Source organism: Hemitrygon akajei, chromosome 8, assembly GCF_048418815.1.
Source record: "Hemitrygon akajei chromosome 8, sHemAka1.3, whole genome shotgun sequence".
NCBI lineage: Eukaryota > Metazoa > Chordata > Chondrichthyes > Myliobatiformes > Dasyatidae > Hemitrygon > Hemitrygon akajei.
This window is the reverse complement of record NC_133131.1, coordinates 133,121,875-133,148,037: the sequence shown is the minus strand read 5'-3', so window position 1 is coordinate 133,148,037 and position 26,163 is coordinate 133,121,875. Positions and strand designations below refer to the sequence as shown.

The 26,163-nt window shown below is 40.0% G+C and overlaps 1 protein-coding gene across 7 annotated transcripts in view; it reads right to left on the bottom strand.

Annotated features, from left to right (window-relative positions):
• LOC140732271 (sickle tail protein) overlaps window positions 1-19,850 on the bottom strand; it is a 634,545-nt gene extending 614,695 nt beyond the window's left edge. For 4 of the 7 annotated variants that reach the window (XM_073054676.1, XM_073054677.1, XM_073054678.1 and 1 more), the window contains exon 1: window positions 19,582-19,850. In XM_073054676.1, the coding sequence (XP_072910777.1) occupies window positions 19,582-19,654 (73 nt within the window). In that variant the 5' untranslated portion in view covers window positions 19,655-19,850. The remainder of the gene's footprint in view (window positions 1-19,581) is intronic. The other 3 variants (XM_073054661.1, XM_073054662.1, XM_073054663.1) reach the window with 1 other exon arrangement.
• Between the last annotated feature and the right edge of the window lie 6,313 nt (window positions 19,851-26,163).

The following is a 26,163-nucleotide window of genomic DNA, read 5'->3' as shown; positions in this document are numbered from 1 at the left end:
ATTTGAGATAGTCTTATTTTTAAAACCACAATACAGGAGTCTAAAACTAGAGGGCATAGATTTAAAGAGAAAAGGGCAAGATTTAAATGGGGGCCTGAGGGTGGTTGGTATGTGGAATGAGCTGGCAGAGGAAGTGGCAGACATATGTACAATTCCAACATTTAAGCAGGTACATGAATAGGAAAAATTTAAAAGGGTGATACAGGTTAAAAGTAACTAGCTCAAGTAGGCAAAATGATCAGCAGGGACCAATTGGGCTGAAAGGCTCATTTCTGTGTCATACAACACTATGACTATAAAGTTCTCATAATGGATATTTATTCAGTTTAAATTTCACATTTCTTTGCTGACATCAAATATTCATTAATAGCAGCTAATAAACTTTAAATTATTTTTCACTTTCTCAAACAAAATTTGAGTCAAGGGGTCATTTATCCAGAAATGGATATTCTTTAACATAACAAGAGGCACATATGATTTGACTGAAGGGACAAGCACCTTCCAGGGTATTCTATTGAAAGAGTGTCTTGGACTTCCTGTAAATTGTTGCTACAACTGGAAAATATCCATCTTTTCAAATGGGATGTAGCATTCATACAAATGGTAAAAGGTAGAGACAATAGAAGAAATAGGCAATATTCTCATTAATATTGTATCAACGCCAGTGGTGGGGAATCTTTCCAACATGTCATTGTATTGGAACATAATGACACATCTCATAGAGGGAAGCCATCTGTTCTGAGCCCTGTACATGCTGTCCCTGCTCCTCTTTAACTGAAAATGATACCACAGATAAAACATAGCAAGCTATTTGGATCATCAAGTCTGCCATGCCAGTCATGATGTAATTTTAATCCACTTGCATTCAACTCCAGTGATGTTTCTAGTATTGAAAATGTCTACTGCTCTCTTAAATACACTTAAAAACCTTATCCTCTGGGCTGGAGAATTGTAAAGAAGTGCAACTGAATAAGTATTGAGCAAAGAGATTCCACATCTCTGTCCTAAACACAAGCATCATGCAGAGAAAGGTCCTGCCAGTTTAAGACCCTTCAGCCCCAACTAAAATTCTTTAGATGAAACCTTGAGATAATTTCTCATTCTAGGTTCTACCACAGTGGATTCTGCTTAATTGGGACACTTTGGAACCAGTCCATTTTGGCCCAATTAACCAGTTGCCTCAATTAGCTAAAGCAGGGGTAGGCAACCTTAAGCACATTTTCTAGTATGCGTTATTCATTAATTTGAGGCAATACATAACCAGATGTATTTAAATGGATAATTCCCATATTTCAAGTATTTATGGCATTTACCTGGCCCACCATCTGCTCATTAATAGACGATCCGGCCCACAGAGGAAAAAAGGTTGCTGACCCCGGAGTTAAAGTTACATGAAAATAATTAAAAAGATATTAAGAGAGTTAAACAGTAGTTTGCCTGAGTACCAAATTATGTATTTAAATGAAATGTGGTATAAATTAGAACACTATCAATACTACAGTACTATAAAACTGTATTAGTTCCTAATAGTTATCAGAGGAATTCATCCGGAGACACCACTGTGTTCTTTTGATTGACTGCAAATAAACAAAATCAGCGCACATACCTAGAGCAGATAATGGGCTACCTTCATACAAAGCTCTCGATGATTGCATCTTCCAAATCCTCATTTTCATAACATTCAAGATAATTGTCAATACCTTCAAATTCTTTGTAGTTCCAAACTTGAAGTAGTGATACCATTTTATTTTCACTCCTGACCATTTTTTGGCATCTCCAAGCCTGAAAGCTTGAAACCAGTGAGCAAAACAGTTCTAAATTGTTTTGTCGCTTATTTCCCGCCAACTATCAGTGAGAAAAATCACTGCTTTTTGAACACAAACACAAGCAACTGATGCTATTTAAAAGCTGTTCACTCCGAGGACGATGATGTGTCTAATGTTCAAGCAACTGATGCTAGCTAGAAACTATTTGGCAATGATCCCCTGTCCCAATTTAGCAGCAGAGTCTCCCAAATAAACAAAGGGAATACGGGGGCAATTTTCTCAATTAGTTCTTGTTCTTTGAGATTTTGTCCCAAATAAGTTGCTGTCCTGATTAATGGTTGGCCCTAATGGATGGCCCAATTAACCGGAACCTACTGTATTGGCATGATCTACTCAATTTCAGTGGTTTATTCCCATTTCCACATGCCAGAATTCAGTCAATTGCAATCCAAGGAAAGAGGATCCTTCCCTCGGCAAGGAGAGCAAACCTGTATCTATGTACAATCGCCAGGTCCCCACTGAATCCCAACTCTTCACCAGTGACTTATTTATGAATTTTTAAATCAAAGGCAAGACAGGACAGTATTCATCCAGCCAAACTCATAGCCATCACTTAACCTCTCAAGATTCTTTAAGGATTCTCATTATTTCTGGCTTTCGTATATGGTTTGTGAATCTAGATACACTGTATTCAATTTCCTCATCCATGCCACTGACAGGGAATGCAAGTCGCTGAGGGCACATAACTGATACCTACAATGCTTCAGTTACGACAGTGTGACAACCCAAAATTAACTGGCTTATTCTTGCACCATTCCCAATGTGCAACATACACCCAGTGGCCACGTTATTAGGTACACCTATACATTAATGCTAATATTTGATTAGCCAATCATGGCAGCAATTCAATGCATAAAATCATGCAGACATGGTCAAAAAATTCAGCTGCTGTTCAGACCAAACACCAGAATGGAGAAGAAATGTGATCCAAGTGACTGTCAGTGGAGTGATTGTTGTACCAGACAGGGTGGTTTGAACATCTCGGAAACTGCTGATCTTCTGTGCATGAAAATCCCACAGCTTAGAGAGAATGATCCAAGGACAAAACAAAAAATATCCAATCAGTGGCAGTCTGTGGGCAAAAATGCCTTGTTAATGAAGGAGTTCAGAGGAAAATGGCCAGACTGGTTCAAGATGACAGGAAGGTGACAGCAACTCAGATAACTGTGTCACAACAGTTGCAGGCAGTAAAGCACATCTGAATGTACATGTCCAACCTTGAAGTGGATGGGCTACAGCAGCAGAAGACCACACTACTTTCCACATCTGTACCTAAAAAAAGGTGGCTATTGATCGTATATTCACACACCAGAAAATCTGCAGATGCTGGAAATCCGAGCAACACACACAAAATGCTCAAGGAACTCAGCAGGCCAGGCAGCATTCATGGGGGGGGGGGGGGGGAAGTATGGTCAATGCTTCAGGCCAAAACTCTTTGGCAGGACTGAAGAAAAAAACACTGAGGAGTAGATTTAAAAGGTGGGGCGGGAGGGGATAAGTAATATACTGATTGTATATTACTCAAATCAAGTCGTCGCTTTTTATTGTCATTTTGACCATAAACTGCTGGTACAGTACACAGTAAAAACAAAACAACGTTCCTCCAGGTCCCTGGTGCGACATGAAACAACACAAAACTACACTAGACTATGTAAAACAACACAAAACTTACACTAGATTACAGACCTACACAGGACTACATAAAGTGCACTAAACAGTGCAAGGCAGTACAATAATTAATAGATAAATGATAAACAAGACAATAGGCACAGTAGAGGACAAATTTCAATAATAAATGATGTAGATATCAGTCTAGACTCTGGGTATTGAGGAGTCTGATGGCTGTTACACAGACTGGTCGTGAGAGCCTGAATGCTTCGGTACCTTTTGCCAGATGGCAGGAGGGAGTAGAGTTTGTATGAAGGGTGCCTGGGGTCCTTCAGAATGCTGTTAGCTTTGCGGGTGCAGCATCTGGTGTAAACGTCTGTAATGGTGGGAAGAGAGACCCTGATGACCTTCTCAGCTGACCTCACTATCCACTGCAGGGTCCTGCGATCCGAGATGGTGCAATTCCCGAACCAGGCAGTGATGCAGCTGCTCAGGATGCTCTCAATACATCCTCTGTAGAACGTAAATCAATGAATCTAAAATTTAAAATGCAAGGCATATTATCGAATGCTTCTTCAAAAGCCAAATGCAGTTCCACTGGACTCCTGATGAATGGCCTCAGCCCAAAATATCAAATGTTCATTAATTTCCACTGATGCTGCTTGACCTGCTGAATTCCACCAGCATTTTATGCGTGTTACTCTGGATTTACAACCTCTGCAGAATCTTGAAATTGTGATCCATGGATTCCTCACATTCATTCTGCAAGGATCAGCTTGGTAAAATACTTGAAGGATTAGTGATAGATCACAGAAACAGGCTTTTCATCCACCAAGTATGCAGCAACTACACTGGACAAAACAAAGTTTTTTCAGAAGTGTTGCTTCCTCAAAAAGTTTGATAGACTGCTTGAAGCTGAACACAAATATAATTTCAGACTACTTTATTACATAGGAATTTGGAAAAACAAATCAATTTTTATTGAATATAATGCATTTAATTGCATAATAGTGCTGACGCTTTCTAAGAGCTCAAGCTAAAAATGCTTTGATGATGAGTTTCATTTGTAATCAGTATCTGAAGCTTTTTGCTTAAGCGTCCAACAATAATTAGCCAACACAGATGGCTTTCAGTTGCCCTGGTACCATTTACCCATGATTACAATGCCCTGGTGAAACCTTTCACCAAGCTGGACACTGAGAGTGCCAAGATTTGCAGGGAAGTCTAAATGGGAATGCAGAAAATGAATCTTAAGTGGCATGGTTTTGTATGCTTGAAACATGTTATCAGCCAAGCTGAAAGCAGTTTGGTGCCCTGTTGTTCAATAAATTTTCAAGATCCTTGAATGACTTCTGTGTAATTTTCTCCAGTTCCACTGGAAGTTCTTTGAATTGCCTATAACTGATGACCTGTTTGATTTGTGGACCAACAAAAATACCTTCCTTAATCATGCCAACAATTATTCTGACTTGAATTATGAACTGAAACAACAAATACAGGTGATTTTTAAAAAATGATACATGATAGGGAAATTTCATGGCTATTTTCATGATCAGCAGCCCAAATCTCACAAGACACAACCAAAAGTATTCAGTAAGCAAAAATCTTACTGATTTTGCTTAGTCAAATCTAGTATTCAGTAAGCAAAGTCCAGAGCTATTGGCACTCAGCTCACCCGCACAAGGCCAATAGTTCCCTTTAATCAGCAAGTTCCATTCTCTGTGGAGTTCACAACACTCAAAATGAATGAACCAATATTTGAAGGGCTTTCTGTTAGGATAAAATCCCCACATTCAAGCTAATTAATTACTAACACTGTTTGTCATTCTCACTAGATTACATTGTCTCTTTGGCGGACAAAGTGCTTTGACATGAAGGCACCTACAGAAAATTGTTTAATGTCTCTACCATTTGAGTCCCATTAATCTTTGGTTAGTTACTTAAGTTGTAATTTTTTTTCAAATTCCTCTTACTGGTTTGCTCTCATGTCCATTTTCTCCCTTCTCATTAATTTCAGTCATCTTTTGCAGAATTCTAAAATCCTCAGGTCATTTCTTTCTTGAACTTGCTTTAAGCTAACAGTATATTTACTTCTCATTAGCTTTTATTGGGATAATTACTCCTACTGTTTAAGGTTTTCCAAGACCATGTCAGAGTGTGGCTTCTCCACGTGAGCTGGCTTCAGCAGATCCTTTCGTTACATTATATTGTTCTATTCATAAATCATAGTTATAAAAATGTGCACTTCCTTTGTAAAAAACACCATATTCTGCATTCTGTAATGCATGATGCAATTATGTATGCCATGATGTCTGAATGACATGCAAATCAAAAGCTTATCACTGTATAGCAGCAGATGTGACAATAAACCAATATCAATTATGTACTGTTTCTTTAAGTAGTTGGAATAACTGATCTGCTGTTTGCCCATCAATTTCAGGCCAACTCAGACCTGACAGTTACATAGTTTCACAGAATTTGTTTTGTTCTGATTTAAGACCCTACTACCAAACTTAATAACATCCCTCTCAAATTTAATATAAAATTCTGTTTTACCATCACATGCACTCCTTTGCCAAGGTTATTAATTAAACCCCATTTTAGTAGAATACTACATTTAAAATTACCCATCCTTTGGTTCCTATTTTAATTCAATATGAAATTGAACTACATGTACCAATGAAAATATGGTTTGTTCATATACAGAGTTGCATTGCACAAATTAATCCCTTTAGATCCCTGTTTGAACTGCCAGATGACAGTACTTCTACCATTCTCTTTTACTTCAGCAACTCTGTTCTCCATCTCAGTTACAGAATATTATCTTTCATTGTTGCCATTATTCATCTGTTACTGTTTAAACACTCCTCCAGACAGATTATGCACTAAAATCAATTGTGTAACCCGAACAATACTGGCCTTCGTTCTATCACAGATTCCTTGGTTCACCCCACACCTCTCTTTACAAATTTAGGTTAGAAAACCTAAATGATTAAGGGCCATCTCATAGATATTAATTCTGCATCCATCTCCAGAGATGTTTCCCAAATGGTCATTCCAGTCCTGCAGGAATTGAACAGGACCTATATAATCCTAACACAGGGTAACACGGAGGGATAAATCTGATGTCGCAAACCACATTTTTAGCATATACACAATGGTACATCATATCAGTAGTGCATATTTTGCTGTGTGCCTTTTGCTCCCTTCAGAAACATTCCCAGATAATCAACACATTTCACATTCAGCATTTTGACCCTTTGTTTTAAAGCACCTTTTGATTCGACACCTTAATGTTTACAGGCAAAGTTGCTTTCCCTTGACCATCTCTGTGCCATCCGTCTACTCTATTTTGTCCCCTTCTTCTAAATGCCAAGGATCCTAGAATGCAACTTCCAACAATCTTACATTCATGTCTTAGTGTTAGATAAAATTAAATCTCAAATCAAAACTATTAATAATGGTTTTCTTATTCAAAACTGGGATGCTTTCAGTTTAGCTTTTTGATTTTTCCTTTGCATAGAAGCATTTAAATTAACAGAAGGATGATCAGTCCATTAAATCTGTGCCACCATTTAATAAGATCTAATTATTATTTCAAGTTCACATCTACAAGAACCTTTCAAATTACCTTTCTCATTCAAAGACTTCTTAAAACAAGGTGAAAATATTCACAACCTTGGGGGGGGGGGGGGGGGGGAAGGGAAATTACCTTATGTGAAATAGATCACCTTAACTTTTTAAAACCTAACCTGTAGTTCTAGCTTCTTCACAGAAGGAAACATTCTCCCCTCATGCTCTGTAAACAGTTAGACTATTTCGAACACCCAAGCTCCAGCTGATCAAGCCCATCTGACCTTTGGTTTCATTTTCACATTTTCTATCTGCCCAAATAGCTTGAATTTTTAAGTGCCCTGTTATAACATATTTAATAATAGCTTCTAAAACTTCTCTCTATGACTATTATAAACTGGCTTGTAGCTTCCTGATTTATAAGACCATAAGATGTAGGAGCAGAATTAGACCACTGGGCCATCGAGTCTGCTTTGCCATTTCATCATGGCTGATCTAATTTTCCTCTCAGCCCCAATCTCCTGCCTTCTCCCCATTTCTCTTCATGCCTTGACCAGTCAAGAATCCATCAACCTCTGCCTTAAATATATGCACATTAAGACATGGCCTCCAAAGCTGCCCATGGCCAAGAATACCACAAATACACCATTCTCTAAATAAAGAAATTCCTCCTCAAATCCCTTCTAAAAGGATGCCTATCTTGAAGCTGTGTCTACTGGTCTTAGACACTCCCACCATTGGAAACATCCTCTGTATATCCACTATACCAAGGCCTTTCACCATCCAATAGCAATCAATTAGATCACTCATCATTCTTCTAAATTCCAGTGAATGCAGGCCAAGAGCCATCATATGACAAGACTTTCAATCCTGCAATCATCCTTGCTTTTATATTCTAATTTTCTTGAATTGAATGCTAACATCACATTTGTCTTCTTCTCCAGAGTCAACCTGCACTTTAACCTTAATGACTCAAGTCCCTTTACACCTCAGATTTTAAAAAAATTTCTCTCCATTTAGAAAATAATCAATCCTTTCATTTCTTCTACCAAAGTGCATGATCATGCATTTCCCAACACTGTATTCCATCTGCCATTTCTTTATCTGTTCTCCTAATCTGTCCAAGTCCTTCTCTAGACTTTCCACTTCCTCAAAACTACCTGCCCCCTCCACCCACCTTCATATAATCTGCAAACTTTGCAACAACACCATCAATTCCATCATCCAAATCATTGACATATAATGTAAAAAGTGGTCCCAACACAGACCTGTGTGGAACACCACTAGTCATCAGCAGCCAACCAGAAAAGGCTCCCTTTTTTCCCCCACTCTTTGCCTCCTGCCAATCAGCCAATGCTCTATTATAATCTTTCCTGTGGCTTATTAAGCAGCCTCATGTGTGACACCTTGTCAAAGGCCTTCTGAAAAGCCATCCGCAATTCAACCAATTCTCCTTTGTCCATCCTACTTAATATTTCTTCAAAGATTTCCAACTGATCCGTCAGGCAAGATTTTCCCTTGAGGAAACCATGCTGACTATGGCCTATTTTATCATGTGCCTCCAAGTACCCTGAGACCTCATCCTTAATATTTAACCCCAACATTTTCCCAACCACTGAGGTCAGATTAACTGGCCTATAATTTCCTTTGTTCTGCCTCTCTTCCTTCTTGATCAGTCGAGTGACATTTGCAATTTTCCTGTCTTCCAGAACATTTCAGAAAATAGTGATTTTTGAAAGATCATTACAAATGCCTCCACAATCTCTCCAACCGTCTCCTTCAGAACCTTGGGGTGTGCACCATCTGGTCCAGGTGACTTATCTCCCTTCAGACCTTTCAGTTCCCCAAGAACCTTCTCTGTAGTTATGGTAGCTTCACACAATGCATGACCCTTGACGCATGGAACTTTCACCACGCTGCTGGTGTTTTCCACAGTGAAGACTGATGCAAAATACTTATTCAGTTTGTTTGCTATTTATTTCTCCCCCATTACCATCTCTCCAGAATCACTTTCCAGCAGTTTGATATCTACTTTCACCTCTCTTTTACACTTTAAGTATCTGAAATTAGCAAAGCAAACAAAGATGTGAAAAATATTTAAAAACTGATTTTATTTTCCAACAAGTGGCAGAGCACAACGATAACTTTGCAAAGAGTAAGGCACCATAATGACTAAAGGCAATTCTTGGTTGAGGAAGAGGACATGTGCAAGTTCTTAATGGCTATTTTATAACTGTCATCATTGAAAAGGGGATTGCCATCAATGTTATAGTTAAGGAAGACCAGTATGACATAACAGACAAGATGAATAAAGAAAGCAGCATTTGGAGGCTTGACATTTATGAAAATGTTTAAATTGCTGAGCTCACATAAAGTATATCCCAGGTGACTGAAAGTAGCAAGAGCAGTGACTATGGTATTTGTCTACAATTTTCCATTCCTTCCAGACTAAAGGAATAGAGCTGAAGACTGCTACCATTTTTGTTATGCAAAAAAAAAACCCATAAATTATAACACACCCATTTTAACTTTAAATTATTAGAATTAACCTAAGGGGCAACATAGACTTTATTTAGAATGGTACAGATTACTCAGACTGAGGTTTATTAAGACTATATACAGCTAATTGGATGGTATTTATTTGAGAAATTAATAAGAAACACCAATGAGGGCATTGCAGTTAAAGGCAGGCTGGTTGAAAAAGTAAAATGCCAAAGGTTTCAAGGGCAAGTGGATCTGACATTGGCACAGAAGTGGAGGTAAAAGGTGCTTCTGTTAGCAGCGGGGTTCTACAGGAATCATCAATTGATATTTTTATTGTTTGGAATACATATTCATAATTTAGACCAATGTAGTAATGAGGAAGTCATTTGCAGCTGTTTAAAAGAAATGGCTTTGTGCTGGCATGATAGAGGAAAGCTCTAGACTGCACGCAAATAGAGATAGTCAGAATGCTTAAAATACATTTAGACAGGTACCTGGATAGCAAAAGCTTTATGAAATTTGAGCCAAACAAGGAAACAGGACTAGTTCAAACAGACAATTTGGTCAGTACAAAAGTCCCATATCCATACTCTACAACATCCATTTGGGGAAAAGCAAGGAAATAAACAGCAAAGATATCAAGTACTGTGAAGGGACCTTGAGTATTTCCACAAATGCTAAAAGTAGAAATCAGTAAGATGTTGAACAAGGATTACAGAATGCTGTCCTTTACCACCTGATGCCCAAAGTGAGAGGAGGAAGGTTAACACATGCAGTTCTGGTTCTCACGTAACAGAACAATGTGATACATTGAAGGCTTAGAGATATTGCAAAGACTGCAAAATTGAAGATATAAAGGGAAAAGATGGTTATTTTATTTGGAACAGAATAGCCTGGGGCACATTCAACTGAGATGTATAGTCTTATAAGGACTATGAATCAAATAAATAGAAATTATCTCATCACCTTCAGCAGGAATATCAAAAGCAAATGGGCAAAGATTAGCAAAACGTTTGAGGACAAGAGGGCAGGAAGGTGAGAAATTGATGCTCACCCCCTCAAAAGGTAGAAGCAGAGGCCCTCACCACAGTTACAAAGTCCTTTGGTATGCAGTTTATGAACAGTGATCTGCAGAGACACGGTCCTAATGTCAGACATTGAAATTAGGCAAAGGAATGACTGGCACAGACAAGAACCAAATGGCTCTTCCTGTGTCACATACTTCACTAAGTTTCTGCAGTAACATTTTTGAATTCAGTGGGATTCTGCATTTTAATTTAAACCCTAGCTCTTCAAACTTGCTGATTTCCAACTCGTTCTAAGCTACAGGTTCTACGCGAGCCACAGCAATCTGCTCCTCTCCTTTCCCATTCCAAATTCTTTGCCCAACCTCAGGAAACATCCTTAACCCTGGCACTGGGTGGGTAGTCAACAAACAATCTTCCCAAGTCTCAGCAATGGGTGCAGAGGACATTACCCGATTACTCCGGTTGCACCATCTCCTGACAGCATCACATGACTTCACTCCCAACTACTTACTTCTTGGCAATCCACCCTTCGAAGTCTGTACAATCACAAAAGATGATGCTCATTTTGAATAGTAGCAGAATTTAGAGTAGGTGAAGTACAGAGGAGAATTAGATTAAATGTGTCATGCCTCACAACACATTGATATTTCATTCCATTTCAAAGAGCCTCAAAAAGAAAAGCTGCCTACAGATGGACACAAGTTGATACAGTTTTCCAAAGAAATAAATAATCAAGAAGGAATCTGATATAGTCCAAAATTTAATCAAGCTATTTCTTCTTCACTTGCTGTAAAGCAGAATTCACACAGATTTTTATAAATACATTTTCAGATAATATCAGATTATTCATTGATAGCTTTCCAATTTGCAAAGAGTCAGGTTTTATGACCAGCTGTCAATTCAAAAGTAAAAAATTGTCTAATGATTTACCTCGACATCTTTAAGAATTAAAAAACACACAAATGTTAATTAAATGTTATGTACAATCAGCTCTAATGGATATGGGATACGAAAACAAAAATTCAATGCACTAATTGAATGTACCAAAATAAAATGCTGTCCATTTTCTTGGCTGAGCTACTGGATATCCACCAGTATATCTGTAATAAAAGCCCATCAATAGTGCAAAATACACAAGTTCTCAAAAATTTTGTGAATATCCCCAATTTTCCAGTAATATTTGCTACATATTCATACCTTCCAATATTGCTATAAATTGCCCAAACATAGGCAATGCTGATTAAAGCTAAGCTTGGAGCTACCTTTGAGACCCATTTTCAGATTATTTTAGGAAGGGTGTCGAGGCTTTGGAGAGGGTGCAGTAAAGGTTTACCAGGATGCTGCCGAGACTGGAAGGCTTATGCTAAAACAAGAGTTTGAACAAAACTTGGGCTGTGTTCTCTGGAGCAGCAAAGACTGCGGGAAGATCTGACAGATATTTATAAGATTATGAGAGGCATAGATGGAGTGGACAGACAGCATCTTTCTCCACCTTCCCTCCCCACCCCACCCAACTTCCGAGTTAAAATGTCCAATATCACAGGGTGTGCATTTAAGCAGAGACGGGATAATTTCAAAGGAGACGCAAGGAGTGCTTGCTGGCATGATATAGAAACTGACTTCGAAGAGATTTTTAGATAGGCACATGAATGCAAGGGGAAAAAATGGATGGATATGGATATTATGTAGCACAGAGGGATTAGTTTAGTTGCCATTTAATCACCAGTTTATTTGGTTCTGCAAAACATTGTGGCCCGAAAGACACACAGTTAAGGTTAGGGTCAGTCAGTTGTGGGCGTGCTATGTTTGCGCAGGAAACATGGTGATGCTTGCAGACAGCCCCCAGCATAATCTTCACCTGGTTTGATTTGATGTAAATTACAGCATGCCTTTCATTCTCTTTCAATATTTCAATGCACGTGACAAATAAAGCTATTTTTTTTCTTCCTAATGATCTGAAGTACCTATTAGAATTTTGACTGAATGACAAATGAAACTGATATTGTTTGGGAGTCATATTCTATAGAAGTACACTGATGAACCAGTCTTTTACAATTCTGTACTACCAGACTACACAATTGATAAGCTGATTGTCAATTTCCCACCCTGTATTAAAGTCTTGGGGAAAATATAAACACAATTAACACTTTACACCCTACAAAACTTTGAGAGCAAGAAAGACTCATGGATTGATTATTCAGCAAATTGTCTAAATCCAAGATTCAGCCTTACTGGGATTTGCTGCACCAACATTTTGAAAAATAAGTAAATATGGTCAGGAATTTCCTGAAAACCTATACTTTAGTAAAGGCACATTATGCTGCTGTAAGGCCATATGGTGTGTGCATATGACGGTGTAAGTAACTCAGGTCATTGGTTATACAATGCCAAAATTTTGTACAGCCTGCGATCCTTGATGGAACAGTGACAAAAGCTAGTATCGTATCTCTGCTTTGCTCTGCAAAGCTACAGAGCAGTGATCCAGTGTAAAATTGCCCTCTTGTGTCTGAGCTAGAATGTTGTGGATTTATTCAACAGCAGCATTATGTTCATTAAACAAATAGTACCCAAATATTAATATTTAAAAGTTACTATTAACAACTCTTAAAAAGTAACACACAAAATGCTGGAGGAACTAGCAGTTAGGCAACATCTATTGAGGGGAATAAGCAGTCAACATTTCAGGCCAACACCCTTCAACAGGACAACTGACAGTTGTTATTTCTGCTGAAGGGTCTCAGCCCAAAATGTAGACTGTATATTCTTCTCCATAGATGCAGCCTGACCTGCTGAGTTCCTTCAGTATTTTGTGTGTTTATTACTCTGGATTTCTAGTACCTGCAGAATCTTAAAAGGCAGTAGGGCAGGTACATGAATAGGAATGTTTTGGAGGAATATAGCCCAAATGCAGGCAAATCAGAGTAGTTCAGATGAAAATTTTGGTTGGCATGGTCTAGTTTGGCCAAAGGACCCATTTCTGTGCTCTTGGACCCTGTTTTAGGTACTTACTTTTGAATGAATTATTAAACCAAGATCAAGAAGAAATATAAGCCAAGATCGCAAGTAAACATGAAAAGGACTAAAATATTATTTTGAAGAACTGGGGACTTTTTCCTCAACCAATATCTATCCTTCAGTCGACACCAAAACAGAAGTATAGGAATATCTGGTTATTGTTATACTCTCATTTGTGGCAGTTTGCTGTGTGTTCATTTCAGTTATCAGTCTTCACCAAGAACTCATGTGACATCATATCTTAGCACCTTTCATCCAACAAAAGAGCAAGATTCTCTTAATTCTCAAAATATACAACCAAGTTGCCACTTGTTAGGCATCAACTGTTTGGCCCAAGGGAGGTAATTGAAGAACCTCAATAAATCTGAAAGGCTGAAATAAAACCAGAAACTGTGAGAAACACTCAGCAAAGCAGATGACGTCCATGAAAATTTAAGAAACACTGGCATTACTAAGCGTAAATTCACTCCGTCATGAATGATTGCAAGGCAAACAGAAAATGATGCAGGAATGTGCTCAAGGCTTCCTTGAAGAAATGCAAATTCCCATTAGTTATGGATAATTGCTGGTTTCAGACTACTCAAAATGGAGAAGTAATATTTGAGATGATATTGAGAACCAAGGCCATGTACTCAGAGCACACAGAAGCCCTGAATATATTGAGGAATGTAGCATCTCAAACTGTGCCTAATCAACCACCTGCTGCCCCACCTGGGCAACATCTATTATCTCCACAGTTGGACATTACCTATTCCAGAACCCACAAAACTGGAGTGGAACCAAGTTATGCTCAACCTTGGTGAACTGTTGAAGATAAATACATTTCATTTTAATTGAGCAGATAGCTGAGGCAAGTTAACACCAATTCCAAATGGCTGACCCAAAGCAGGTGCCAGGGTCCAAGGTATCCTGGGAGGGAGAACAGCCAGAGGTCATGGTACATTTTGGTACCAATGGCATAGGTAGGAAAAAGGAAGAGGTCCTGGAAAAAAAGACTACAGGGAGTTAGGAAGGAAGTTGAGGAGCAGGACCACAAAGGTGGTAATCTCTGGATTACTGCCTGTGCCACATGACAGTGAGAATAGGAATAGGATGAGGTGGAGGATAAATACGTGGCTGAGGGATTGGAGCAGGGGGCAAGGATTCAGATTTCTGAATCACTGGGACCTCTTTTGGGGGAGGTGTAACCTGTACAAAAAAGACAGGTTGCACTTGAATCCCAGAGGGACCAATATCCTGGTGGGGAGGTTTGCTAAGGCTACTGGGGAGATTTTAAACTAGAATTGTTGGGGGGTGGGAACTGAACTGAAGAGACGGGAAGAGGAGGTTGGCTCACAAAGACAGAAAGCTTGGAGACAGTGTCTGAGGGAGGATAGGCAGGTGATAGAGAAGGGACGTGCTCAGATGGATGGTTTGAGATGTGTCTATTTTAACGCCAGGAGTGTTGTGAACAAAGTGGACAAGCTTAGAGCATGGATCAGTACTTGGAGATATGATGTGGTGGCCATTACAGAGACTTGGATTGCTCAGGGACAGGAATGGTTACTTCAAGTGCCAAGTTTTAGATGTTTCAGAAAGGACAGGGAGGGAGGCACAAGAGGTGGGGGCATAGCACTGTTGACCAGAGACAGTGTCACAGCTGCAGAAAAGGTGGATGTTCATGCAGGGATTGTCTATGGAGTCTCTGTGGGTGGAGGTCAGGAACAGAAAGGGGTCAATAACTTCTCTGGGTGTTTTTTATAGGCTGCCCAATAGTAACAGGGACATCAAAGAGCAGATAGGGAAACACATTCTGGAAAGGTGTAATAATAAGTTATCATGATGGGAGATTTTAATTCCCCAAATATCGACTGGCATCTCCCTAGAGCAAGGGGTTTAGATGGGGTTGAGTTTGTTAGGTGTGTTCAGAAGGGTTCTTGACACAAAATGTAGATAAGCCTACATGAGGAAAGGCTGTACTTGATTTGGTATTGGGAAATGAACCTGGTCAGGTGTCAGATCTCTCAGTGGGAGAACATTTTGGAGATAGTGATCATAATTCTATCTCCTTTACAATAGCATTGGAGAGTGATAGGAATAGACGAGTTAGGAAAGCATTTAATTGGAGTAAGGGGAAATTATGAGGCTATCAAGCAGAAAATTGGAAGCTTAAATTGGGAACAGATGTTCTCAGGGAAAAGTACGGAAAAAATGTGGCAAATGTTCAGGGGTATGTGTGTGGAGTTCTGCATAGGTACGTTCCAATGAGAAAGGGAAATTATGGTAGGGTACAAGAACCGTGGTGCACAAAGGCTGTAATAAATCTAGTCAAGAAGAAAAGCTTACAAAAGGTTCAGGGAGCTAGGTAATGTTAGAGATCTAGAAGATTATAAGGCTAGCAGGAAGGAGATTAAGAAGGAAATTAGGAGAGCCAGAAGGGGTCATGAGAAGGTCTTGGCGGGCAGGATTAAGGAAAACCCCAAGGCATTCTACAAGCATGTGAAGAACAAGACATGAAAGAATAGGACCTATCAAGTGTGACAGTGGGAAAGTGTGTATGGAACTGGAGGAAATAGCAGAGGTACTTAATGAATACTTTGCTTCAGTATTCACTATGGAAAAGGATCTTAGTGATTGTAGTGATGACTTGCAGCAGACCAAAAAGCTTGAGCATGTAGATATTAAGAAAAAGGATGTGTTGGAGCTTTTGGAAAGCATCAAGTTGGATAAGTCACCAGGACTGGATCAGATGTACCCTAGGCTACTGTGGGAGGTGAGGGAGGAGATTGCTGAGCCTCTGGCAATGATCTTTGCATCATCAATGGGGACGGGAGAGGTTTAATTGACTGGAGGGTTGCAGATATTGTTCCTTTATTTAAGAAAGGGAGTAGAGATAGCCCAGGGAATTACAGACCAGTGAGTCTTAATTCAGTGGTTGGTAAGTTGATGGAGAAGATCCTGAGAGGCATGATTTATCAACATTTGGAGAGGTATAATATGATTAGGAATAGTCAGCATGGCTTTGTCAAGGGCAGGTCTTGCCTTATGAGCATGATTGAATTTTTTGAGGATATGACTGAACACATTGATGAAGGAAGAGCAGTAGATGTAGTGTATATGGATTTCAGCAAGGCATTTGATACGGTACCCCATGCAAGGCTTATTGAGAAAGTAAGGAGGCATGGAATCCAAAGGGACATTGCTTTGTGGATCCAGAACTGGCTTGCTCACAGAAGGCAAAGAGTGGTTTAGATGGATTATATCCTGCATGGAGGTCAGTGACCAATGGAGTGCCTCAGGGATCTGTTCTGGGACCCTTACTCTTCATGATTTTTATAAATAACCTGGGTGAGGAAGTGGAAGCATGGGTTAGTAAGTTTGCTGATGACACAAATGTTGGAGGTGTTGTGGATAGTGTGGAGGGCTGTTAGAGGTTACAGCGGGACATTGATAGAATGCAACACTGGGCTGAGAAGTGGCAGATGGAGTTCAACCCAGATAAGTGTGAAGTGGTTCATTTTGGTAGGTCAAATATGATGGCAGAATATAGTATTAATGGTAAGACTCTTGGCAGTGTTGAGGATCAGAGGGATCTTGGGGTCCGAGTCCACAGGACGCTCAAAGCAGCTGCGCAGGTTGACTCTGTGGTTAAGAAGGCGTATGGTATATTGGCCTTCATCAATCGTGGAATTGAACTTAGGAGCCGAGAGGTAATGTTGCAGCTATATAGGACCCTGGTCAGACCCCACTCGTAGTACTGTGCTCAGTTCTGGTCGCCTCACTGCAGGAAGGATATGGAAGTCATAGAAAGGGTGCAGAGGAGATTTACAAGAATGTTGCCAGGATTGGGGAGCATGCATTATGAAAACAGATTGAGTGAACTCGGCCTTTTCTCCTTGGAGCGATGGAGGATGAGAGGTGACCTGATAGAGGTGTATAAGATGATAAGAGGCATTGATCGTGTGGATAGTCAGCGGCTTTTTCCCAGTGCTGAAATGGTTGCCACAAGAGGACACAGGTTTAAGGTGCTGGGGAGTAAGTATAGAGGAGATGTCAGGAGAAAGGTTTTTTTAAAAAAACTCAAGAGAGCGGTGAGTGACTGGAATGGGCTGCTGGCAACGGTGGTGGAGGCAGATACAATAGGGTCCTTTAAGAGACTTTTGGATAGGTACACGAAGCTTAGAAAAATAGAGGGCTATGGGCAAGCCTAGTAATTTCTAAGATAGGGACATGTTTGGCACAACTTTGTGGACTGAAGGGTCTGCATTGTGCTGCAGGTTTTCTATGTTTCTATGTTTCATGAAACAAGAGGACAATTATTTCAGCTGAATCATATATACCGGTACTTTATTCATACATATGACTCATATTCTCTTTATAATTCACTCAGTATAGTATGGTTTTACTTCCAGGCAGTGACACCTTTTTGGACATTAGTGTTACTGAACTAAATCACTAATATTGCTGGTGACATTTCCAAATCTATTGGAGGACCAAAATAGTCCATTTAAATTATAGCACTTCATAATAAACTACTTTAAATGTACAGACAATAGAAATTTCTCAGCAAACCTAATTTTTGGTCATCTGATCAAATTGGATGCAATGAAGAGTTTAGTTACTCTGGGCAATGTTAGTAAAATATCCCAAGTAGTCATTTGTGCCAAATTGAGATGTGAAAATTTACTGCTCTATTGAATTACATGTCAACAGAGACAACACTTCAAAGCAATCAATAGTTCAAAACAAAATACCTTGGACTGTCCCAGTAACATGAAAAATGTGACATTACCTGCAATTGGATTCTATTACTTTATCTAATAAAGGAAGCCACATGCATGTGCAATTGATCCCACTGTGTCTTTCCTCACTTTGAATTCCATTCATTAAAAACAGCTGGCATTCCAATCACAGGTAACATCTATTCTCTTCAGCTGGGCAGAAGAAATTACAAGTCTTTTGAATGTTTGATGCATAATTAGAAGTACTCTGTTTTTGTAATTTGTTCAGTAACTACTTTCACCTTCAAATTCCAGAGACTTATTATATTTCCAAAAAGAAGCACAAAAGGAAGAGATGCATCTAGCTTTAAAGGCATGGGACAATATAAAGTCAAGACTAAGGATCCTTGCTGATTGAGGACATTAAAGAGGACTCAAATTTCTGAACAACCTCAGTGCTGTCTTATCCAAATAGTATATCACACATCGAGTATATGCAAATGACTTACATACCTGCTGGTAATGAGCCACATAATTACAAGGGACATGAATTCTTACTGTACCTTAAATATGGCATTCTCTCAAACACTGGCGAAAAACGATTTACCTACACGATTATGAAAATCAACAGGATCTAACTACACCTGCAAAACCAATTTAATTTTGTATTTGAGTAAAACTGCTTTGCTGTAAACCAAGCAACAATTCATCTGCAAATGAAATAGCCCAATCTCACAAACAGTGATAAACTCCACACAAAATCAGCTCAAACATAAAAAATTCTCTTCCTCGACTTCAGCATACAGATACGATCAGTAAAAGTGAAATGTCACATTAAAGCATAATTAGTAAACGAGAACAATGGCTGTCAACGGTCAGATATGCTTGTTAAAAATACTTTCTATTACCCATTTCACATATCACTTGGACCATCCACAAAAAAGGATAAAAGCCCTGGACATCTATTAAGTATGAAAAATATGCTCACATTTTCATGAATGTGAAACGGTAATCTATGGTCTACTTAATACATCATAGGTTATGGATTAATCTCAAAGTTAAATACAGTAATATTCAACATGTTTTTTTTAAAAAAAAACAACCGGAATGTTACTAGCTTCAATCCATTCGCTATCAAGGAACGAAAGTTAAGTTGGAAGGAGCAAGCTGTCGATTTAGTGTCTACAAATCCACGTAAAACTCAGCACGCTGAGTACCATGACTACTTCGCTGTACACTCTAATGCGAATGACAGGTCACAGACACAATTAACGTATTTACTTTCTTCCAACATCACACGACTAAGCTAAGAATAAGTGAAAACTTTTCTTAAAAATAAACACCTACGTCCTACTTTGTGGCGTTCCTTCACATCTCCCGGGGGCGGTAGTTCTGCGAATTGCACCCGGTTTCCAGACATTTACTGTCGTTTTATTTTTTTTCCCTTCCTCCTGGAGAAGATTATAGTTGTTCTTTGCAGCCCGAATAACCGGCGAGGCGAAGGTTCCCGTGGAGCGCCAGCAGGGACCGAGCTGACCGCCTTGCAGAGAGCTGTGTGGAACCGCAGCTCATATCCGCTGTGCTCTTCGCTCATCCACTCTGCCTACTGTCAGAGTGCAGCGCACTCCAAGCCAGCACTGCGGTAGAGGGTCCGCCCCTTGCGCTCGCCGCTGGCCGGAAGCTGCCTGCATTCACCTGGCCAGCTGCTCGGGGGCGAGTGGGGCTAAGCAGTGGGTGAAGGGGACCGAGTAGAAACGCCATTCACGCCTGAATCCTGTCGACAATTATATATAACCATGATTGCAGCTTGACTGCGTCATCTTTAAATCAGTTGCTGCAAGGTTGATGTACGTAAAAAGGAAAAATATATAGCCATCTATGTATTTAAATTGTGAAGACAGGGCGTGGATTTTGTATTAAATTGGACAAATATACCATAGGTATATTAAATGTGTGTTTTCTCAGTTTTCAACCAGGCAAGATACTTGTTTATTTTTTAACTGAAAATAAATTACTGCTTTATTCACTTTGAATTGGAAGGTTTGTTTTATGGATTTCAGTGTCTGGGCTAACGTACAACGGTCTGATTCAGAATTCATCTACTCAATGGTTTTATCAACATTGTGCAAATATATATACTACGTAACTCAAACCAATTTGAAATCAACTGATTACCTTATTAAAATCCCCGGCGCGTTTTAAAGCGCGCCTCTCTTGCCCCTGCTGGCTGCGTTTACCTAACTTTATTTCGGAAAAGATTTTAAATATCATCGCGGTGAACCCATTGTTCAACATGAAAAGAGCAATATAATAGAAAAAGAACATCAATACTTTATAAAATGGAATGGAACTGTTGGAGGAAAGTAAGCAAAATAAACTAGATTAAATAAATTATAACTGTCCTTTAAATGAACCTATCACTTAATTTTCTGCTGTGCAATGTAACTGAACTGTTGTTTCCATCTCACTAGCATTAGTTAATATTTATCATAAACTAGATCGGACATCGAGATAGTGTTAAAAATTGTTTAACATCAGTAGAAGCGATCACTAACTGAATTTGGTTGAAGTTGAGATTTACAAACGTTTGTATATTTACTTTGCAACCTATTTACACATTTCCCTTATGCTTTCATCTTTCAAAGATTAACTTCATAATTTTCTCTTGAAAGCAATTAAAATTACTCTTATAAAAATTGTGTTTGCTGAACAATTTTTTTTTACTGTGATGCAGTTGTTATTAATGTTTCACCAAAATTCCTTTAGGCAATCATCAACCATTGGTTGGTTCAATCATTATAAGGTGGACATTGCTTTTCAACTTTCTGATGACTGCTGTTAGAGCTAATTGTTGAGTTGCCTTTGTGTGATTTTTGTACCATGATATAAGGTGCCAACTCCTAAATACCCCCAGATTCAAAAGGTGGAAGGGATTCAATGATTTCTTTGTCAGGCTAGTCTTCTCGACATGCCTCCTCGGAATTCTGAGTCAATATGCAATATGACAGTGCAGGTGATTTTGGAACCACCAAAATGTTGGAGTAAGTGACCTGTATCATGGAACAGGCCCAGTGGTGCAATAGAGCCATTGCTGTATGATATATTGATGAAAGTATCTTGTGACTAAACCTACTTGACCTTATATTACCTATCTACCTACAACAATCCCGATATCCGTGCTGTCTGGGTGGAGATTTAATGTTCACCCTTTCATTGCATGGGTTTTATCCAAGTGCTGTGGTATCTCCCTGCATCCCAAAGATATACAAGGTTGATAGGTTAAATGGTCACTGTAAATTCACTTTAGTTTGTAGATGAGTGGTAGGAACTGATGGAAACTGGACAAATGAAATGGGACCCTTGTCAAACCAGTGTAATTTGGTGTTCGTGGTTTAGGATGAAGTGTCTTATTTCCATATTGTGTTTCTCTGTGACTCCGTGAGACAGTTGAAAACAGAGGATACAGCAAAGACCTGAGCTCTAGAATTAGCTGCACCATTAGCCATGCTGTTCCAGTGCAGTTAAAACATTGACACCTGTACACAATGTGGCAAGGTTACCCTGATAAATCCTGTTACTAAAAAACTGGACAAGTCCAATCCCACCGATTACCACGACATTTAGTCTACCCTCAATAATCAACAAAGTGAAGGAGAGTGTCAGTGTCAGTGCTGTCAATGCTGCCACTCACTCACCAATGCCAGATTTGAGTTTTGCCTGGACAACTTGGCTCCAGATCTCATCACAATCTTAGGCGAAACCTAGAATGAGATTCAGAATCAGAATCAGGTTTAATATCACTGGCATGTTGTGAAACTAGTTAACTTAGCAGCAGCAGTACAATGCAATACATGATGACAATATAGAAAAAAAGTAAATCAATTACAGTAAGTATATATGTATATTAAATAGTTAAATTAAAAATAGTGTAAAAACAGAAATAATAAAAGTGAAGCAGTGTTCATGGGTTCAATGTCCATTTAGGAACCTAAACCAAAAGGGGTGATATCCAGATGTGGATTGCAAGTGATTGCACTTGAAATCAGGCAGCATTAATTTCCTTTCCTCCACCACTGATACTGTCCTCAGCTGCATCTCCTCTACTTCCTGAACATCTACACTCACCCCATCTTCCCACCACCTTAACAATGATAGAGCTCCTCATGTTCTTACTTACCAATCCATGAACCTCCAGATCCAACATGTCATCCTCCACAACTTGGGTCATCTCCAAAGGGATCCTACCACCAAACATAACCTTACCTCTTTCACCACACCCCCCTTCAGCTTTCCGCAGGGATTGCTCCCTGGTGATTCCCTTGTCTATTCATCCCTCCCCACTAATCTCCCTCCAGGCATTTATCCCTGCAAGCGGCCAAAGTGCTACATCTGCCCATTCACCTCCATTCAGATCCCCAAACAGTCCTTCCTGGTGAGGCAATACTTTACCTGTGAATCTGCTGGGATCAACTATTGTGTCAGGCGCTCCTGATGTGGCCTCGTACACATTGGTGAGACCCATCATAAATTGGAGGACCACTTCACCGAGCACCTCCGCTCCATCCACCAACAGCGGAACCTCCTGATGGCCAAACATTTTAATTCCGATTCCTATTCACGTTCTGACATGTTGGCCCATGGTCTTCTCTTGTGCCATGATGAGGCCACCCTCAAGGTGGAAGAGCCACACCTTATATTCCATCTGGGTATTCTCCAACCTGATGACATGAATATTGATTATTCAGCCTCTCCTTCTCCTATTTTCCCCACTCTGACCTCTTACCTCTTCTCTCCTAGGTCACCTCTTGTTTCCCTTTCTCCTATGGTCCATTCTCCAATCCTATCAGATTCCTTCCTCTTCAGCCATATACCTTCCCAAACTACCTGACTTCACCTATCACTTTCTAGCTATTCTCATTCTAGGTTTTGCCTAAGGTTGTGATGAGATCTGGAGCGAAATTGAAGATTGGGAAAATCAGACTGGTGCCAGATTACAAGAGAGGGAATTTGTTGAATGCCTACAAGATGGCTTTTTAGAGCAGCTTGTGCTCGAGCCTACAAAGTGAAAGGCTATCTTAGATTAGGTTAGTCAGATTAATGTAAGGGAACCCTTAGGAGGTAGTGATCATAATATGATTGAGTTCATACTGCAAATTGAGAGGGACACAAAAATACAACTGCAGATGCTGTGGATCAAAGAATACGTACACAACGCTAGAAGCAGGTCAGGCAGCATCCGTGAGAAAAGAGTAGCCAACGTTTCGGGCCGAGACCCTTCATCAGGAATGGGGGGGAAGAGAAGGCCAAAGCCCAGTAATAGAGATAGGGGAGGGGGTAGGGCCTAGAGGCACCAGGTGGAAAACCAATCAGAGGAAAGATAAAGGGGGGAGGAGGAGGGGATAAGCATGAAAGAACTGTAGAGATAAAGAAGCAGAAAGTTGAAAGGGGAGAGAGGCAGAGAGGGACCTGGGATAAGGGAAGGGGGAGGGGGAGGGAATTACCGGAAATTAGAGAATTCAGTGTTCATACCACCAGGCTGGAGGCTACCCAGACGGTAGATGAGGTGTTGATCCTCCAACCTGAGTTTGGCTTCATCATGGCAGTAGAGGAGGCCACGTATGGACATATCTAGATGGGAATGAGAGGCAGAGCTGAAGTGGGTGGCAACCGGGAGGTCCTGTCTATTGTGATGGACGGAACGTAGGTGCTCAACGAAGCAGTCCCCCAAATTGAGAGGGAGAAGCATAAGTCACATGTATCAGTATCACAATGGAATAAAGGGAATTACAGAGGCATGAGAGAGGAGCTTGCCTAGGTGGATTGGGGTGGGAGAGGGGTGGGAATATTGGTGGGGATGAAGTTTCTAGGAATAGTTCACAAGGCACCTGATAAATAACACCCACAGAAGAAGTTCTCAGATGGCAGGTGCAGGCAACTGTGGCTGACAAGACAAGTTAAGGACTGCATAAAAGCCCAGGAAAGTGCATAGAAGGTAGCAAAAGTGAGTGGAAAGTTGGATGATTGTGAACTTTTAAAAATCCAACAAAAGGCAACTAAAAAAACTATAAGAAGGGAAAAGATGAATTATGAGGGCAAACGAGCTGATAATATAAAGCAGGATACCAAAAGATTTTTCAGTTATATAAAGAATAAAAGAAAGATGAGATAAAAGATAAACTTCAAAAGTGCTTTGCTTCAGTCTTTACTGTGGAGGACACTAGCTGTATGCCAGAGGTCCATGAGTGTCAGGGAGCAGCAGTGAGGGCCATTTCTATTACAAAGGAAAAAGTGCTAGGCAAACTCAAAGGTCTTGAGGTGGGTAAGTTATCTGGATCAGATAGACTACATCCCAGAGCCCAGAGAGAGGTTGCTGAAGAGATAACAGGTACATTGGTCATGATCTTTCAAGAAGCATTTGATTCTGGCATGGTTCTGGAGGGCTGGAAAATTGCAAATGTCACTCCATTCTTTAAGAGGGAGGAAGGCAAAAGAAAGGAAATTTGTTTCCTTTGGTGGTGGTATCCAGAACGAAAGGGCACTGCCTAAATTATGGGGTGACCTTTTAGAACAAAGGTAACAAGGAATATTTTTTAGCCAAAGAGTGGTGAGTCTGTGGAATGCTCTGCCAAGGTGGAGGTCAAATCCATGAGTATATTTTGGTCAGGGCATCAAGGGATATGGTGAGAGGGCAGATGTATAGGGTTGAATGGGATCCCAGATCAGCCATGATGAAATGGTGGAGCAGACTCCATGGGCTGAATGGTCAAATTCTACTCCTATATCTTATGGTCTTCCTTTCCAGTCCTGAAGATGGGCCCTGGGCTGAAATGTTGACTGTTTATTCATTTCCATAGATGCTGCCTGATCTGCTGAGTTCCTCCAGCATTGTTTGTGTGTAGCATTAATAGAAGATCACATCAAAGGCCCTGACAGAACTGCAGTCAGTGGCCATCAGGGAGAAAACACTCCTGTGATGCACTTCAGTAATGTCTCACACTAAAGTTGTGGTTGTTGAAAGGTAACATCTCAACCTGAAGGTAAAACTAAAGTCAAGGAGAAAGCACTCAATCACACATCACAAAAAAGATGGTAAAGGTTTCTGGAGATCAGTCAGCCTAGACCCAGGATATTATTGCGGGTATCATAGGCCCAGGTGTCGTCTCAGCCCAGCCAAACCTGCAGAGGCCGAGGTGCTGAGGCCAGTCGGAGCAAAAGAGTCACAGAATTATAATTTTCATCCAAACTTTTAGAGTTCTGCATTGTTTTTCCTGGGTATGGACACACCAAACCCATCAAACGTGTTACACTGATGAAAATGAGTGGTCACGGAAGAATGGATACTGGGCAGGGGATAAGGACATGTGTAGAGCCTTTAGGCTGAAAATGGGTATTGACAGAGAGGTAGCCAAGATCTGAATGAAATGGTTGCTAGATTGACAGGGGTAGTCATGAGGAAATCATGGTAATCACTGTCCTACATGGCCAATTCTCATCAAACCATTTTCCTCTGATGCAACATACAACAGTACTATTGCTAAGAGTAACCACTGCACTATGCTAATTGAAATTCTATCCAGTCTTCAAATAAGACATCTGCTTCAACATGTGATGTCACACAATTATCACAAGAAATGATAAACTCTGAGCAGATTCAGCTGGTCAAAACAAGATAACTATTGTCAAGAGTCATCCGCAGCAGACAAATTTTCGATGCACTTTGTGAAGTCAAACCAGCCTAGGACCTATACTATTAATGGTAGGGCACTTGGAGTATGTGCAAGAGAGGGACCTTATTGAATACAGGATCACTGGTAGAAAGGGTCATGAAAAATGTGGTTAGCACACTGGTCTTCATCAGTCAAGGCATGGAGTGTAGGAGTTGGGACATTATTTTGCAGTTGTATAAAACGGTGCTGACATCATACTTGA